The 16,840-nt window shown below is 45.2% G+C and overlaps 1 protein-coding gene across 1 annotated transcript in view; it reads right to left on the bottom strand.

The window, feature by feature from the left end:
* MYBL2 (MYB proto-oncogene like 2) overlaps positions 1 to 16,840 on the bottom strand; it is an 83,599-nt gene that overhangs the window by 13,528 nt on the left and 53,231 nt on the right. Inside the window, exons 9-10 of the mRNA XM_088480605.1 lie at positions 15,511 to 15,650; positions 14,639 to 14,738 (exon numbers count right to left, since the gene is read on the bottom strand). Coding sequence (XP_088336731.1) covers positions 14,639 to 14,738; positions 15,511 to 15,650 — 240 coding nt within the window. The remainder of the gene's footprint in view (positions 1 to 14,638; positions 14,739 to 15,510; positions 15,651 to 16,840) is intronic.

Genomic DNA, 16,840 nt, shown 5'->3' with positions numbered 1-16,840 from the left:
AAAAAATTGTTATCAATGTTAAGCTTACCATAACTCTTATTTTATCTTTTTTTAAGTCCATAGGGTCCACAGGGATAATGTGGTTGGAGTGATCCAGGAACCAAACAGTTAAGCTTTCAGCTCCCAGGATGCCTCTGGTCCTCCTCCATATATACCCCCGCCCCTGGCCACAGGCATACAGTTCTGTAAACAAGCCCAAGGCAGGAGAAGAAAAGAGGAGAAGGAAGAACAATCGTACCCAGAAACTCTCAGAAAATGAAGGAATCCGTGCCCGAAAGAAAAATTACCCAATGAAGCAAGGTGCATCAGGGTGGGTGCCCTGTGGACCATATGGATTAGAAGAAAAACAGTTATCAATGGTAAGTCTAGCATAACTTATTTTCTTCTTCAGGGTCCATAGAAATCCACAGGAATACCATAGGGGGAACTGCTTTAGGACACCCCAAGGGTGGGGGAGGCAAATGTTCAACATGAAACCACGATGAAACGCCCGCGATGGTTCCACAGAGTAGAATATGCTGTCGCCGTGTTTGGTACAGGGAGATCAGCCTTAGCTTAAACCTGGAAGATAGTCATATGTAACCATCGAGCCAGAGTTTGTTTGTTGGCTGGCCAACTTTGTTTGTGAAAACCATATAACACAAAAAGAGCATCTAATTTTCTAACAGTTTGTACGCTCCACATAGATGCGGTGAGCACGAACCATATCCAGGAAGATTTCACCTACAAAAAGATCTGAAGACTGAAAAAGCTGGAAGCACAATTTCTTCATTCACATGAAGACGGAACACTACCTTAGAAAGGTAACCCTCCCCTGCACGGAGGACAGCTCTAACCTGGTGAAAAAAAAATGGGGAGCAACAATAAAGTGCTGCAAAAATCAGATACTCTGTAGATTGGAAGAGGTTGATAGCGAAGACATTTTTTTTTTCTCCTCTCTATCACTTCTGCATGCAGAGTCCAGAGGTTCCAAAAAGGGGGAGCTTGTAGCCCCTTGAGAACCAAAATCAAATCCCACGGTGCTACCGGTGGTACAAAAGGTGCCTTAACTTGGAGAGCCCCTGAAAAAAAGAATTCTAACATCCGGCAAAGAAGCAATTCTCTTCTGGAACCAGACTGACAGCGCAGAAACCTGTACTCCCAGGGTGGCTAGGCAGCGACCAAAGTCTCTGGTCCAGCCTAGAAAAAAATAAAGTACCCGGGAAAACCTAAAACCTTAGAATCATAGTTTCTTGTGGGAACACCCAACAGAATGCCAAACTCTGTAACAGATGCAGGCAGAGGAAGACTTTCGTGCCCTAAGCATCGTTTAAATCACAGAGCTGGAGAAGCCTTTGGCTCTTAAGATGCAAGCCTTAAGAGTCACCCCGTCAAGGACAAACGCGGTAAATCCGGATGCAGGCAGGGACCCTGCACTAACAGATCCGGCCATAGAGGAAGAGGAAACTATCTATGGATAGATTCCATACGTCGGTGAACCAATGACATCTAGGCCAAGCAGGAAGTATTACTGTTCTGACTTCCTGCTTGAATTTCCTTAGATCCTTGGGAGGAGGGAAATTGGAGGAAAGAAAGAGATACGCCAGCTTTATCAGTGCATCGCTGAAGGAGGCTGAGGGGTCTTTTACCTGGACCAGTACCTGGAGACCTTGTGGTTGTGAAGTGATTTCAAGAGGTCTGTGTCTGCTAGGTCCCAATTGTGCACCAGGAGTTGAAAAACCCCCAGAGGAGAACCCACTCTCCAACGTGTATGTCCTGACAACTTGGGAAGTCTGCTTCCCAATTGTGGACTCCCTGGACCAGAGATAGCCAGAAGATGATGTTCTGTCCAAAAAAAGAATGTTTGTCACTTCCCTCATGGCTACATGACTTTGATTGCCTCCCTGACGATTGGAATAGGCTACTGTGGTCATGTTGTCGGACTGGATCTGGACCAGCATGCCCTGGACCAGGTCATGTGCCATGACAAGTGCTTTGTATACTGCTTGAAGCTCCAGAATGTTTATGGGCAGATGACTTTCCTTTTTGTCCGTTTTCCCGGAAAGGTGTGATGACCTGTCACCTCTCGAAGACTGGCATCCGTGGTGAAAAGCACCCCATTGTGGATCCAGAATGAGCAACCTTTATCCAGATGATCCTGAGCGAGAGCACGCGCGAGAGAGAGCAGGAGCGCGAGACAGACAAATATATATATATATATATATATATATATATACATATATATATACATACACACACACACACACACACACATATATACACATATATATACACACACACACACATAATATACACACACACATATAATATACACACACATATAATATATATATATATATATATACACACATATATACACATATATATATATATATACACACACACACACATATAATATACACACACATATTATATATATATATATATACATATATACATACATACACACGTGAGATAGATATAGATATTCTCTATCTATATCTATATATATATCCATACATATGCACACATACATACACATAGATAGATATATCTATCTATCTCCGGAGTGAAAAGGATCCTCTGGTACCATATTAGATGATACTGTCCGTTCCATCTGTAGAGAATCAATTGCTGCAAAAAACTGGAGTGGAACTGAGCATATGCCACCATGTCGAAGGTGGATACCATCTACCCCAAGACCTTGCAATGATAGGGCCAGTGTCTTGTCCTCTGGCAGAAACACGATTTATGCCAGATAATCCAGAAGGCCCCCAGATGTACCATCCGTTGTATTGGAGACAGAAGATTTCTTCTAATCCAGAGGCTCCCAACCACAGTCCTCAAGGCTCCCCAACAGTTTAGGTTTCAGAGATATCCTGGTTGAGCACAGGTGACTTAATTAGTACCTCAGTCAGTCAATTTGATTTAACCACCTGTGCTCTACCAAGGATATCGCTAAAACCTGAACTGTTGGGGTGCCTTGACGACCACTTTTGGGAACCTCTGTTCTAATCAATTATCCAGCTGTGCTTCTGTAGGCAGGCCATGAGAGTTGGAGATGGTGTTGTAGAATCGCTGGAGACTGTCATCAGAAGACCCGCCCAGGTTTGGCCGTATTCGGATTCCCTGAAGCAGGCCGGCATCACCGCCATTATGTCGGTGAAGACCCGCGGGGCTGTCGAGAATCCAAAGTGCAGTGCCTAAAATTGGTAATGTTTTACGACAGCAACCCATAGAAATTGTTGGTGAGATGGCTTATTCGGCACATGGAAGTACGCACCCTGAATGTCCAGAGAAGCCAAACAAAATCCCCATAGATCAAAGAGTTTCCATATGGAACTTGAGTACACAGATAACCCTGTTGAGGATTTACAGATTTAGAATAGGGCGATGAGACCCATTCTGTTTCTGAACCAAACATAAATTGGAATAATCCTTTCCCTGTTGAACCACAGGAACCGGGATTAATCACCCCTGCATGCAGCAGGGAGCAAAATGGCCTTCTGTAGGGCCAAGTTCCTAATGGACTCCGATGGAGGAGTTAGTGCAAAAAACGTTTAGGGAGGATGTCTCAGAAAAGTGAGAGCATACCCTTGAAAAACCACTTCTCAGACCCAGGAGTTTGTAGTTATTTGATGCCAGTAGGCCGCAATTGAAGAAGTCGGCCTCCCGTCCTGGGGTCCCCCAGGAGGAGGCCCACTCCATCAGGCAGAGGGTTTGTCGTCTGGCTTAGAAGCCGGACATCTGGCAGACCAGAACCTCTTAGCTTGCTTGGCGGTCCTGCAAAGACTTCCTAGACTTTAATTTAGCTGTTGATGGCAGACCTGCAGAATTTGAAGCTGCCAGAGTAGCCAGTATCTTATCTAATTCTGCTCAAAAAAGTATATTTCCAAAGTAAGGATTCCAAAGCCTTCTTTGCCCCGTATCTGACTTCCAGGACCTTAACCAAAAAGGCTCTACAAACCACAACAGAGGCTGACAATGCTCTAGAAGCAAGGAGCCCAGCATCTGTTAACAGCTTCTCCAAAATAGGGCCAGATTCCCGTATCTGGAGACATAAGTCAGCTGTTCTCTGGTAGCATTTGGTAGAGTATCCTCCAATGCCCTCATCCATTCTTCAATAGCCCTGCCCCAGCCATAGCTGGTCGAGTAACAGCTCTATATGATGAAAATACTGCTTTATGACAGGTTTCAATTTTTCTAATCTGTAGGATCTTTAAGAGGAGATTCTGACCGAATAAGCAACGTAGCGTTCTTGACTAGGTGTCACCTGAGAATCCACGGTAGGAGGGACTTCCCACTTAGTACATTCAGTAGCTGGGAAAGGATACAAAGATGCAAATCTTTCCGTTGATCCGGGTTACTCCATGCCTCTTCAATCAGTGAGCGGACCACCACCCACCCCTCAGATTTAGGAAACTCAGGCTTTAACATCTTCTGGTGTTTAGATACTGGAGCCTTCTTTCTAGGAGCCTGCACATCATCCTATATACTTAGGATTGATTTGACCACCCTCAAAAAAAAAAAAAAAAAGACATCCACTATAGAAGGATGGTCGTCCTCTCCCGAGCTAGACTCGGGAGAAGAACCCGGCGTATCATCTGATTCCTCCGATGATGCGTCTGAATCTACACACTGAGCAGACATAAAAAACTAACATCCGCTTATGGACCGTAGCGCCTACCGGTCTGTTCGTAACAGTGGCCATACTCTGACCTGAGTGAGTATAAACATCCAACCAGGAAGGATGTATACAGTAGGAGGGACAAACATAGCATTCTGAGAGTATCCCATTAAAAGGAGGCAGTGTAGGAGTAGCCAAATGATCCACTGCATCATCACCTGGGAAAAGGAGGCACCCAAGATGGCTCCTATACCTGGGCTGGTAGACTGGACTGGTGATGTGGTTCTTTATAACAGACAGCACACCAACTATCCTGTATAAAGTCCTGAGGGGACAAGCCTGCTAAACAGGATTTACCTGAAACCAGCACAGAGGCCTCAACCTCCTGTTTCCCTTTACCTTTTGCATATTCCATAATAAAAGGTAACAATGCAATGCAACAGCCTTTACAAATACTAGGATATATGAAGTACACAGAAAGCCCCCCTCCCCATCCACCTGTACCAGAGTGATGAGGAGGAATGAGAGTTATGGTAAAACTTACCTTTGTTAACTCTTTATTCGAAGTACATAGGGTCCACAGGGAGACCGTGGGGTGTAGGTGGTGGTTTAGGACCGGGCACCACGCAGTTAAAGCTTTCAGTTTCTTGGATGCACCAGTCCATCCCCCTATACCCTGAACCCGAGGCACCTCAGTTCGTGACAAACCAAAGGCCGGAGGAGAAGAGAGAAGGAAGACTGGTACATACAAGAATCACACTCTCAAGGAGAAGGAGACGGGGGAACTGGTGACCAGAAACATAGCCCATATGAAGCCAGGTGCGTCAGGGCGAGTGCCCTATGGACTTCGAAGAAAGAGTTAACAAAAGGTAAGTTTTACCAGAACTCACTTTCTTTTCAGGGTCCATAGGGTCCTACAGGGAGACCTTGGGGATGTCCCAAACCAGTAATTTAAGGGTGGGGACGGTCCTGTGCTGAGAGGAGAATCAGGCGCCTAAATGAAGCATCCTGAGAGGCAAATGTATCAAAGGCATAAAACCTCAGAAATGTATGGACAGAGGACCACGTGGCCACCTTACAAAGCTGTTCAGCTGAGGCGCCAAGGCGAGCTGCCCACGAAGGACCAACAGAGCAAGTAGAATGAGCAGTAACAGTAGTCGGTACAGGAAGGGCTGCCTGCGTGTAAGCCTGTGAGATAGTCATGCGAAGCCATCTAGCCAATGTCTGTTTGTTGGCTGGCCATCCCTTCTTGTGAAATCCATAGAGCACAAATAAGGAGTCTGATCTTCAAAGGGAACTGGCACGGTCCACGTATATCCTGAGGCCACGGACCACATCCAAGGAGGCCTCACCTGCCAATGGGTCTGGTGATTGAAAGGCCGGGACTACAATTTCCTTATTAATGTGGAAACTAGTAACAACATTTGAAAAGAAATCACGGAGAGTCCAAAGCACAGTCCTGTCCTGATGAAATATCAGAAATGCGGAGTCAGGAGAGTGCCCCTAAATCTTACACCCTTCTGGCGGAAGCCATAGCCAGAAGAAAAAGTCTGCTGTGAGCCACTTGAGTTCCACAGAATCCAGGGTTCAAATGGAGGACCCTGGAGGGCATGAAGCACTACTGACAAATCCCATGGAGCCACTGGAGGGACAAAGGGAGGTTGTATACGGAAGACACCCTGAAGGAAGGAAGGTGTGGACATCCGGAAGTGGAGCAAGTCTACGCTGGAACCAAATGGATAGAGCAGAGACATGCACTTTCAGTGAGGCCAGGCGGAGTCAAAGCTCTAATCCAGCTTGAAGGAAGGCCAGGACTCTGGAAATCCTAAACACTTGGGAATCGTAGCTTCTGGTACGACACCATTGGAAATATGAATGCAACACTCTGTGGTAGATCTGAGCAGAGGCTGACTTACGAGCTCTGAGCATAGTTTAGACTACAGAGCTACAGAATGCTTTGGACCTCAGGAGGAATGTCTAAAAAGCCACGCCGTCAAAGACAGACGACTCAGGTCAATGTAAAGGCAAAGACCCTGAGACAACAGGTCCGGTCATCGAGGCAGCAGGAACAGAGTGTCGATGGAGAGACTCTGAAGATCTGAGTACCAATGACGTCTGGGCCAAGCTGGAGCCAGCAGCAGGACAGTGCCTCCGTCTTGTTTGAATTTCCGAAGAATTAGAGGAAAAAGGAAGACTGGAGGGAATAGATACGCAAACTGGAAGGTCCACTTCACCGATAATGCGTTTACAAAGGGTGCCTTGGCATCCCTTGTTCTGGACCCGTACACCGGCAGTTTGTGATTGTGTCGGGAGGCCATGAGGTCAACCTCTGGGAGGCCCCATCTGCTCACTAGGAGTTGAAAAACCTCTTGGTGAAGAGACCATTCCCGGGAATGCACGTTGTGACGGCTGAGGAAGTCTGCTTTCCAAATGAAAACTCCCAGAATGAACACCGCAGACATGGCCGGGAGGTGGCCCTCTGCCAGTGTCAGAATGCATGACACTTTGGTCATTGCTGCCCGACTTAGAGTAACTCCTTGATGGTTGATGTAAGTCACTGTTGTGGCATTTTCGGACTGTACCTGTACAGGTTATCCATGAAGTATGTCCTGGGTCAGTATGAGGGCCCTGTAGACAGCTCGAAGTCCCAATATGTTGATTGGCTGGGTTGAATCGACAGATGTCCAGCGGCCCTGAAAGGAGTGTGGACTGGTCACTGCACCCCAACCCCGGAGACTGGTGTCTGTTAGGAGAACCCAGTCCAGGATCCAAAAGGGGCGACCCTTTGTTAGATTAGATGTCTGTAGCCACCAAGATAGGGACAGACGCACCTCCGGAGAGAGTACCATCGTCTGAGCTTTGATCCGATGGGGTAACCTGTTCCACCTGGAGAGGATCAGCCTTTGCAAAGACCTGGAGTGGAACGGAGCATACTCCACCATGTCGAAGGTGGACACCATGGATCCCAGAACCTGCATTGCTGAGTGGATCGACACCCGGCGACTGTGGAGTCATCTGCGCACTCGTAGTTGAAGTGTGGAGATCTTGTCTGATGTCGGAAAGATTATCTGATCCTGAGAATCCAGCAGGGCTCCCAGATGAATCACTCTCTGTGAGGGATTCAGGGAGGACTTTTTCCAGTTGATTAACCATCCGTGCTGGTGAAGGAAATAAATGGTTAGCTGCAGATGGCGGTGAAGCACTTCTGGGAATACTGCTAAGAGCAGGAGGTCGTCCAGATATGGTAGCAGTCGGACACCCTGACCACGCAGGTGGGCCGCCATGATAGCGATCATTTTGGTAGACACCCGTGGAGCTGTGGATAGTCCAAAGGGCAGAGCCTGAAATTGGAAGTGTTGCTGTAGTATAGCAAACCGGAGAGATCACTGCTGTGAGGGCGCTATAGGTACATATAGGTACACGTCCTGAATATCCAGCGATACCATAAAGTCACCAGGCTCCATAGCTAGGATGATAGAGCGTAGGGTTTCCATCCTGAACCTGGGTGACCTGAGGAATTTGTTCAGGGATTTGAGGTTGAGAATAGGCCGATGAGACCAATTCAGATTCTGAACCAGAAAGAGTAGAATAATAATCTGTCCCCCGCTGAAATAGCGGGACTGGCACAATTACCGCTGCCTGCAGCAAGGACTGTATGGCTTTCTGGATTTTAGGGCCTTGTTCGGGTCTGAAAGAGGGCCTGTGTAGAAAAACTGGTGGGGAGGCAGTAAAAGAAATGAGAGGGCCTACCCGTGAGAGACCACTTCTCTTACCCAAGCATCCGTGGTGGTTTGACACCAGCACTACGCAAACTGAAGTAGTCAGTCTCCCACTCTGGGATCCCCCAGAGGGAGGCACGTCCCGTCAGGCTGAGGGCTTATCCTCGTGTTTTGAAGCAGGGCATCTGGTGGTCCAGGCCTGCTTGGTCCCGGGCTTGGCAGCCCTAGTGAAAGCCGATTGCCTAGGAACGGACTGACCTTTAAGCTTTCTGTGAGAATGAAAGGACTTAAAAGATGTAGTTCTAGGCTTTGTAGCAGAAGTTGCTGAAGGCAGAAATGCAGTTTTTGATGCTGCCAAAGTGGTTACAATCTTGTCAAGGTCTGGGCAAAACAAGATCTCTCCGTTGTAGGGTAACACTTCTAGGCCTTTCTTGGAATCCACATCTGTCTTCCATGAGCGTAGCCACAGAGTACGACAGACTGACATGTCGCGGCCGAGACTCTGGCATCCAACATCGCTTCTCCAATATAGGAAGCTGGATCTTGTATGTGAGCGACGAAAGACATCTGATGGAAGAGAGTCAAGTGCGTCAGCCCAGCTCTCTATAGCTTTAGCCACCCATACAATAGTTATGGTCGGACGGGCAACAGCTCCTGAAAGAGTATATCGACTTAAAGCAAGATTAGACTTTTCTATCCGTAGGATCCTTCAAAGAGGTTACTGTAGGGATAGGTAAAGTAGCGCTTTTAATTAAACGCGTAACATGTGAATCTACTGCAGGGGAAGTTTCCCATTTTGAACAATGAGCTGCAGGAGATCAGACGTTCTTGGGGCTGAAACCTCTCACCAGGCATCTGCCAGGATGCAGCCATGTGTTCAGCTAGTTGATCCGATAGAGAGAACTCTGCTGAAGCCACTTTCTGTCGTTTAAACAGTGGGTGCTTAGATTTAGGGGCTGGCTCGTCATCTTCTATGAGTAAGAGGGATCTAACAGCTCGCACCAAGGCAGGAATATTAATTTTAGACTGACTCGTCCTCCCCCAGAGGGGAGTCAGTGTTAGAGAGATCAGCATCTTCTGCCTCCTGAGATGACACTTCAGAATCTGAGAGCTGCGTGGACTGATAACACAGGACGCTTAAAAGGCTTACTGGGTAGGGCAGAGGTTCCCAAACTTTTTTTGAATCACGGCACCCTAGAGTAACAGCATTGGTTTCACGGCACCCCTAAGCCAAATGATTGTTATTGAGAAATTCAGAATTTTTTTTTTTAGTAAAGAAAGTGAAGCATATTGTGCTTACCGGTCATCCTTAGGTTCAGTTATGTTGTGTTAGACAGTTTTGAGCTTCTGTGTGTCGCCATATTTACATTGCATTGGCCACAAATAATTTGATATGGTGCTGGACCACCAACCTGAGGCACCCCTGCAAGTGTCCTGAGGCACCCCAGAGTGCCACAGCGCACACTTTGAGAACCACTGGGGTAGGGGCTTCTCACCTTGCAACATAGTTTGAAAGGCTGTAGAGGTAGCCACTACTAGATTGTACTGAGCTAGAGAGTAGGTCAACCCATGGAAGGGGCACAGGAGGTACCTGTATTGCCTGAACCTGTTGTGGCAAACCCACAGAGGGAATTACGCCAGTTGTGGTAACCCCATATGGAGAATTACAGCCAGTACCGCCAGGCGGTCTGCAATAGCAGCCAGCACCTGAAAAATGAAGTCCAGGGGGGCTCTTGTGCAGGAGCTGGGGAGTCTGATTGGCCTGGTGGAGTATAGCACATAACCCATCTTGAATCAAATCATCCTCACTTAAGCCTGAAGCACATAATTTGCATGATAGCAGTATGGGTGCAGATGCATGCTTGCTACTCTTGCCTTTGCTAGACATAGCTGTAGCGTAGTATAGCACACAATATGGCACTGGGTATGTAGGATGCGAAAGCAATATACTGATCCTGTCTTATGCTTGGGCAAGCTGCAGGAGCGCAAAGCACAAATATGGGACAGTGCAGTAACCAACTGTATGTGACAACTCTCAAAAATACATTTGTTGTAGAGATGTGATGCACTGGAAAAACCCTGATTACACCTGTATGTTAGTGCAAAGAAAGCAAAAAAAAAAAAAGAAAATACATACTGACAGTATAGAGCAATAAACTAATAGAATAAGTCACATACAATGCAGAAATACCATATAACTACAGAAGGGCACTACAATCAACTAAACAGATTCTGTGGTTAGTGACTCAACATCTGGTAGGCTATAGCACTACATAACTTGACTCCAGGGAGAGGTATGTAGGGGGACTGGACCCTGGTTTCCCTGAGAGAGCTGTGGCTGAGCCTGGAGAAAATGGCCGCTGGAGACCTCTGAAGGGGCGTGGTCGGAGGAGAGCAGTTCAGGGAAGCGAGACCTCAGAGGAATGGTGCCTTAAGCTGAGGGGCCACTTTAATGGGGAACGCTGACCTCCCCATGCTGATTTTTAACCATCGGAACGCTGGATTCCAGCTCCATATGTACCCTGGTGGTCTAGTGGATCACTTTGGACCAAGCCTGTGTCCATTCTCAGCGCCTCAGGTCTATCCGCCTTACTTGTCCCCTTGCGTCCGGGCTGCAGTCTGGGTCCATCCGCGGGGCCGGCTAGCGAGGACCCCGGGATGCCCGCCGGAATCCCCAGCCGAGGCTGGCGTTGCGGTGTCCTTGAGAGGTGACAGAGTGGCACCGCAGACGTCCTGTGGACAGTCTGCTGCCGCACGCTCAGCAGGAAAATATAACATAAACAAATCATAAAATAAAAGCTAATTGGACTGCCTAAGCAGCCGAATGCATAATGGTAATCAGACTCCGGCCGGGCACCGACAAAACTAGAGGTATAGGGGGTTGGACCAAAGCATCCGGGGAGCTGAAAGCTTTAACTGCGTGGTGCCCGGTCCTCAACCACCACCTACACCCCAAGGTCTCCATGTGGAGCCCTATGGACCCTGAAGGAGAAAACAGTGATAGTTATAACTGAGTCAGAAATAAAAGGCATTATCAACACACAGCAAGCAAACAGACACATACAATGCATATGTAATTTAGTTACAATAGACTCTGAATCAACTACTCAAACACAAGGCTTGGTAGTATATAGAGCACCTAACCCGAGGGAGAGGCATAAAGGGAGACTGGCCCAAAAACCACGAGACCAAATCGCTTCAGCATGTAAATGGACTGTGAGCGTCTCATTTACACGAGGAGGGTAGGAGTGACCCAGATGCGCAAAAACCTTTTATGGATATGCGCCAGGGGAGGAGCTGCTGGGGGAGAACTGCATCAAACGACCAGGCATGCTGGCCTTACGGCAGCAGAAGCGTCTGCTGTTGGACGTCAATGCAGCGGTTTCCGGTATGTCTCCAGCGCCGGAAGCAAGGACTGCCGAGCGCAATTCCCCGTAAGCGAAGAATCACCTTACCTGACATCTCCATGCATCCGGTTGCAATTCAGGCCCCAGCATCGCTGCTAGCAAGCTCTGCTGTGACCAGCCGAAATCACCAGAGAGGTTACTGGTGTTGCGGCCAGGTGGAGGTAGATGGAGTCTCAGTGCATGCGTGTTAATACAAACGCTCAGCACTGCTAACTCAAAAACATATAAAAATAACATAAAACATAAAATAAAAAGCTTGGGACTGCCTGAGCAGTCCCTTTACAATGGTGCGTCTGAATCCTGCAGCACCAAACGAACAACTGAATGTCTGCGGCCGGGTATATAAGGAGGAGGACCAGAGGCATCCTGGGAGCTGAAAGCTTAACTGTTTGGAGCCTGGGTCACTCCAACCCCATTATCCCCATGGTATCCCTGAGGATACCTAAGGTCCCTGAAGAAGAAAAAAATGTATTGCTTCCACATCTAAGGGCTAACAATGTCATAAAAATTAAAACTAAACTTTACTCAACTGCATTGCGACACTTACAAAATGACAGGTTTAATACATTCACAGTAGTTCATGTAAGGAGCAGACAGTGTAGACAAGGACATGTGTAGATTTGATGTAGCGCATCATTTGACTAAAGTGACTAAAGCATGCCAAGTCATGGTTGTGAGGATACTGGGCTTCTGCAAAGCTTTGTGCATAGGTGGTCATCCTAAGACAGCCTTATGTATTAACAGATGGTACACAGTAGCATTGAGAGTTTGGCATCAATCTCTTTATCAAAGTAACTTTTAAGAATAGAGTGTTGCTATTAAGCATTCTTCAAGTACTCAAACTGCAGCAGATGCACTGCGGAGAGTGGATCCATCAAGCTTGTATAGTGTCACTGGACAAAACTGGGCACCCATTCGTGAGGCAATAAAGGGTAACTCAAAAAAGTCTATAGCCAAAAGTGGTCCTACAGCTGACCAAAATTTCCTGCCTTTCATGGCTGCCTAATAGCATGAGAAGTCTATGGCCAGTAGCGAGCACAACTTCTAAGGGAACCCTCCAGGTGACTAGATGACCTGATAACCCAAGGTGAATATAGCTCTACTTGAGGAAATTTTAGAGGACCTAGTGGAATCTAAAGAACACACCTGGTGACATTTAACATATAACCCACCGCACTTCAGATGGAAATGTAGGGGGTAATTCAATTAGGTGCATTTATTTCACACACGCAAGTGTGACTTCATGCTAGTACCTTTGGACTCGCAGATTTTTGTTCACAGCCCCAAAGGACAGCTAGCAAAGGGGTCCAAGCAGTGAAAGAGACGAGTACCAATGTCGTTGCTGGCGTTTACACACCGTCGCAACGGCAACTCGTCCTCCTCGCATGCGAGATAATTGGACCTAATTGAATTCCCTCATAATCTGCTTGAGGATACATGGAATACAATACTCGATGAGAGTATTAATATGACACATTCTGCTCTCAGCACAATGCTTAAGTACTTCTAATATAACATAGTACGAGGGTTGTCCAAAAAGTAATGCCTAAATGCTCATAACTAAAATAATATGCAACATTATTTGAAACGTTGTCAGTTTGTAGTTTAATATGTCTGCTAGCTATATATGTATTTTTGTTTAGGTAGTCCAAGAAATACCATGGAATCCAAGATGAAACAAAGAGCCATCATTGAATTTCTGGGAAAAAAAAGGCTGAGTGCTACAGAAATCCACAGAAGACTGAAAAATTAGCAATGTCAGAAGGTGGATGAAGTTTTTTCAATCGGGAGAATCATCCATGTGCGACAAACCTTGTGGTGGCTGACCATCAACTGCAGTGACAGCAGAGAACCAACACAAAGTTGATGCCATGATTCAGAAAGACCGTCGTCTGACCATCAGAGATATCAGTGATGAACTTGAATGTAGCCATGGCACTGTAGAAACACTAATCAATGATTTGGGATATCGTAAAGTGTGTGGTAAATGGGTTCCAAAGCAATTAACCAGGGATCATAAGGCCCAGAGGGTGGAAGTGTGCAATGACCTTTTGACTAACTTTGAAGCCTACCCTAAGACGTTTTTGAAAAACGTAATTACAGGAGATGAGACCTGGGTATTCCTTTATGACCCAGAAACAAAGGCCCAATCAAAACAATGGAAACACCCAAGTTCACCTAGGCCAAAAAAGTTTAAATCACAGCGATCCGTAAACAAAGTTATGGCCACATTCTTCTGTGATTGCTGAGGTGTTATTCTCATCGATTACTTGGAACCAAACCAATCAATCAACAGTGATCGATACATTATTACATTTAACAAGCTGAAAGAAGCCATCCGCAAAAAAATTTAAACAATTCCACTGTCAAATATCATTTTACACCACGACAATACCAGTCCTCACACTTCGCTGGCAATATCTGCGGCCTTTGCCAAAATGGGTGTGGGCAATAATGCCACATCCACCATAGAGTCCTGATTTGGCCCCTTCTGACTTTCATCTGTTTGGCCCTCTCAAATACTGTCTCCGGGGTTAACATTTTAGAGACCTAGAGATTGTTAAACTCATCATACGTGCCAGGGTCAAACACCAACCACTAGAAATTTTTCCAAAGTGGATTCACAGCTTGGGTTGAGAGGTGGAGAAAATGTTTGAGTGCAGATGGTGAATATTTTGAGTAGAGGCATTCTGTTACTAAGACTTCAAAGTATTTTACTGCAAATTTTCAAATCTGTATCTATAATAAAATTTTTTAGTTGTGAGCATTTAGGCATTACTTTTTGAACAACCCTCGTATTTCTATCCTTACCAAGACAAAACCGGCAACCTGTCAACCAACTAGTCATCTCTGGACAACTATTACCGCAAAACGTAGATAGATAGGATAGATATGATTATACTTACCAATGGCTTCAATGACCCAAACTTTTCCAATGCATTTTTAAATGGTGTGGGTGTGTGGGGTGCATTCTCCCATGCATATTTTCGATTTGGAGTGACAAAACTAAAATGATAGCAGTAAAGAGAATATCACTGTATAAATATGAGCAATATTCAAAACAATACTCTGACTGGAGAATTCATAAAGCACTTATTACCATTACATCTGTGACGGCATCTACAACCATGATTTATATCATGTGAAAAGCTTGAAAGCTCCAGGAAATTTCTGGATTTGGAACAAAATGCAACCTCGCTTTAAGCTATGACTCAACATAGGACTTCTTATTACAATGATATCAGGGTACAATATCTAACATACGGTTTAGCTGGATTACAGTTTCAGTTATAAATAAAATGAGGCTGAAGCTTAGTTCTGAATAGCCGCAATACAGTTTAATACGTCCAAAAACAAGGACTCAATTATGCTAATATTAAAAGGAGAGTAAAAAAACTAAAAAGTAAAGGCATTCAAGAGTTAAAATTTATGTTTTCTAGATTTAAGAGGCCCATATATCAATTTCACGATTCCCCGATCCCCATTCCACCACCTATCAAAAATATCCAGCATGTTAGAAATCGGACTTGACAATTTCGATTACTTTTGGGTCGAAATCGGTGAATCGAGGATCTACAACATGTTGAATTTTGACAACTTTTTTGCACAATCAACGCAGCATTGTGCTGATAAGATTTTTGATGTTTGGGCTACATTACACATTTTGAGCGAGAGCAACCATGGCTGCTATCACAAACCTTGCAGTGGATGTGCATGATGAGAAGTAAACAGTAAAGGTAATCAAAGGGTTAAGAAGAAAAAGGAGAAAAAAACCTACGCGGAATTCTTCTGCAACAATGGTGTTTTGTCCCGGTGGAGAGGTGTAGTAACCACAACTTTTTGGCTACAGACTGGCGTGGAGGTTAGAGATGGGTTTTCAAGTTCCAAAGTATCATGTTTTGACCAGAAATTCAGGAACTGAAGGGGAGAAAATTTTCAATAAAAAAAATAAATAATAATAATAATGAATAGTCCATGTGAGCAAGGTATTCTCATTACATGTAATGTTATGGTAAGGCTACCTAGTTTCCCAAAAGAGAGTTGTTTAGTATTAAAGAACAAAAATCCCCTCACTCTGATCACTAACAACAACACATAAGACAACAATAAAGTATTTTGAATTGTATAAGTTGGATTTTCATGGCGACAAGTCACATTCTAGGTTTAATTACTGAAATAAAACAATTTTGTTTTATATGTAGTTAAATGTAGCTCGTTGATCATGTATGTCCCATAAGTATGGAAATGATGCATAGATAGCTAGAAAGCAGCTTGTTCTGTACAAGTTTTAAAACTTTGAAAGGAAGCTCCAGGGTACACACAACCCACTCCAAAACCATGGTAACAGAAGATATTTTTATACTTGCGTTAATCTCCTTTTCTCAAAGTCCATTTGGTGACACTGTAAAAACCGAAGGGCATTGAGGACGAACAGTGGGATTTAGTCACTTTAAAATGTGCTGAAATGGAGTTGAAATTCCACCCCCACTAAATCCCCTTAAACTTCCAGGTCTTCAGTACTTAGAGGAAAACAAACGAGAAGATGACAACAAGCACCAATTTAAACTACAACCTTAAGGAGAAAAAGGATACAGAACAAAAGCATACAGATTCAGAGAAAAGGCTTTAACACAAGTATAAAAATATATAGTTTTCCTCTTTCATCCATACGTTAAACACTGGAGATTTCCCAATCTGTCCCTAAGAAAGTAAGATCAAAAGTTGATGCACGTAGCACCTTTTTTTGTTGTTTTTGTAACACAGGAAATTTTTTTTGGGGGGGGGGGGGTGGGGGCTCTTGGTTAACCGCAGCAGCACAGATGGGTTTCACTGATCCCGTCTGTGCTTCTGTGTCGCTGACACTAATGCATAAAGCACGGATCTTCCAGATCCGAGCCTGCATCTGTGTCATATGGCACTCGATCTAATGAATATGCAAATCATTAGATCGTGCACTTTAGATTGGGTGAACATCGTGCAGCTTTTGCTGCACGTTGTTCACTTCAGCTGCCGGAGAGAATCAAGGAAGATTGCATATGACATCGGATTGCTAGTTCTCTATGCGGAAGCTGCAGCCAGAGTGAGAAGAACACAGTAGGGATGGCTAT

This window comes from Taudactylus pleione, unplaced genomic scaffold (assembly GCF_031769625.1).
Source record: "Taudactylus pleione unplaced genomic scaffold, aTauple2 ptg000256l, whole genome shotgun sequence".
NCBI classification, from domain to species: domain Eukaryota; kingdom Metazoa; phylum Chordata; class Amphibia; order Anura; family Myobatrachidae; genus Taudactylus; species Taudactylus pleione.
This window is presented reverse-complemented; position numbering and strand designations above follow the sequence as displayed.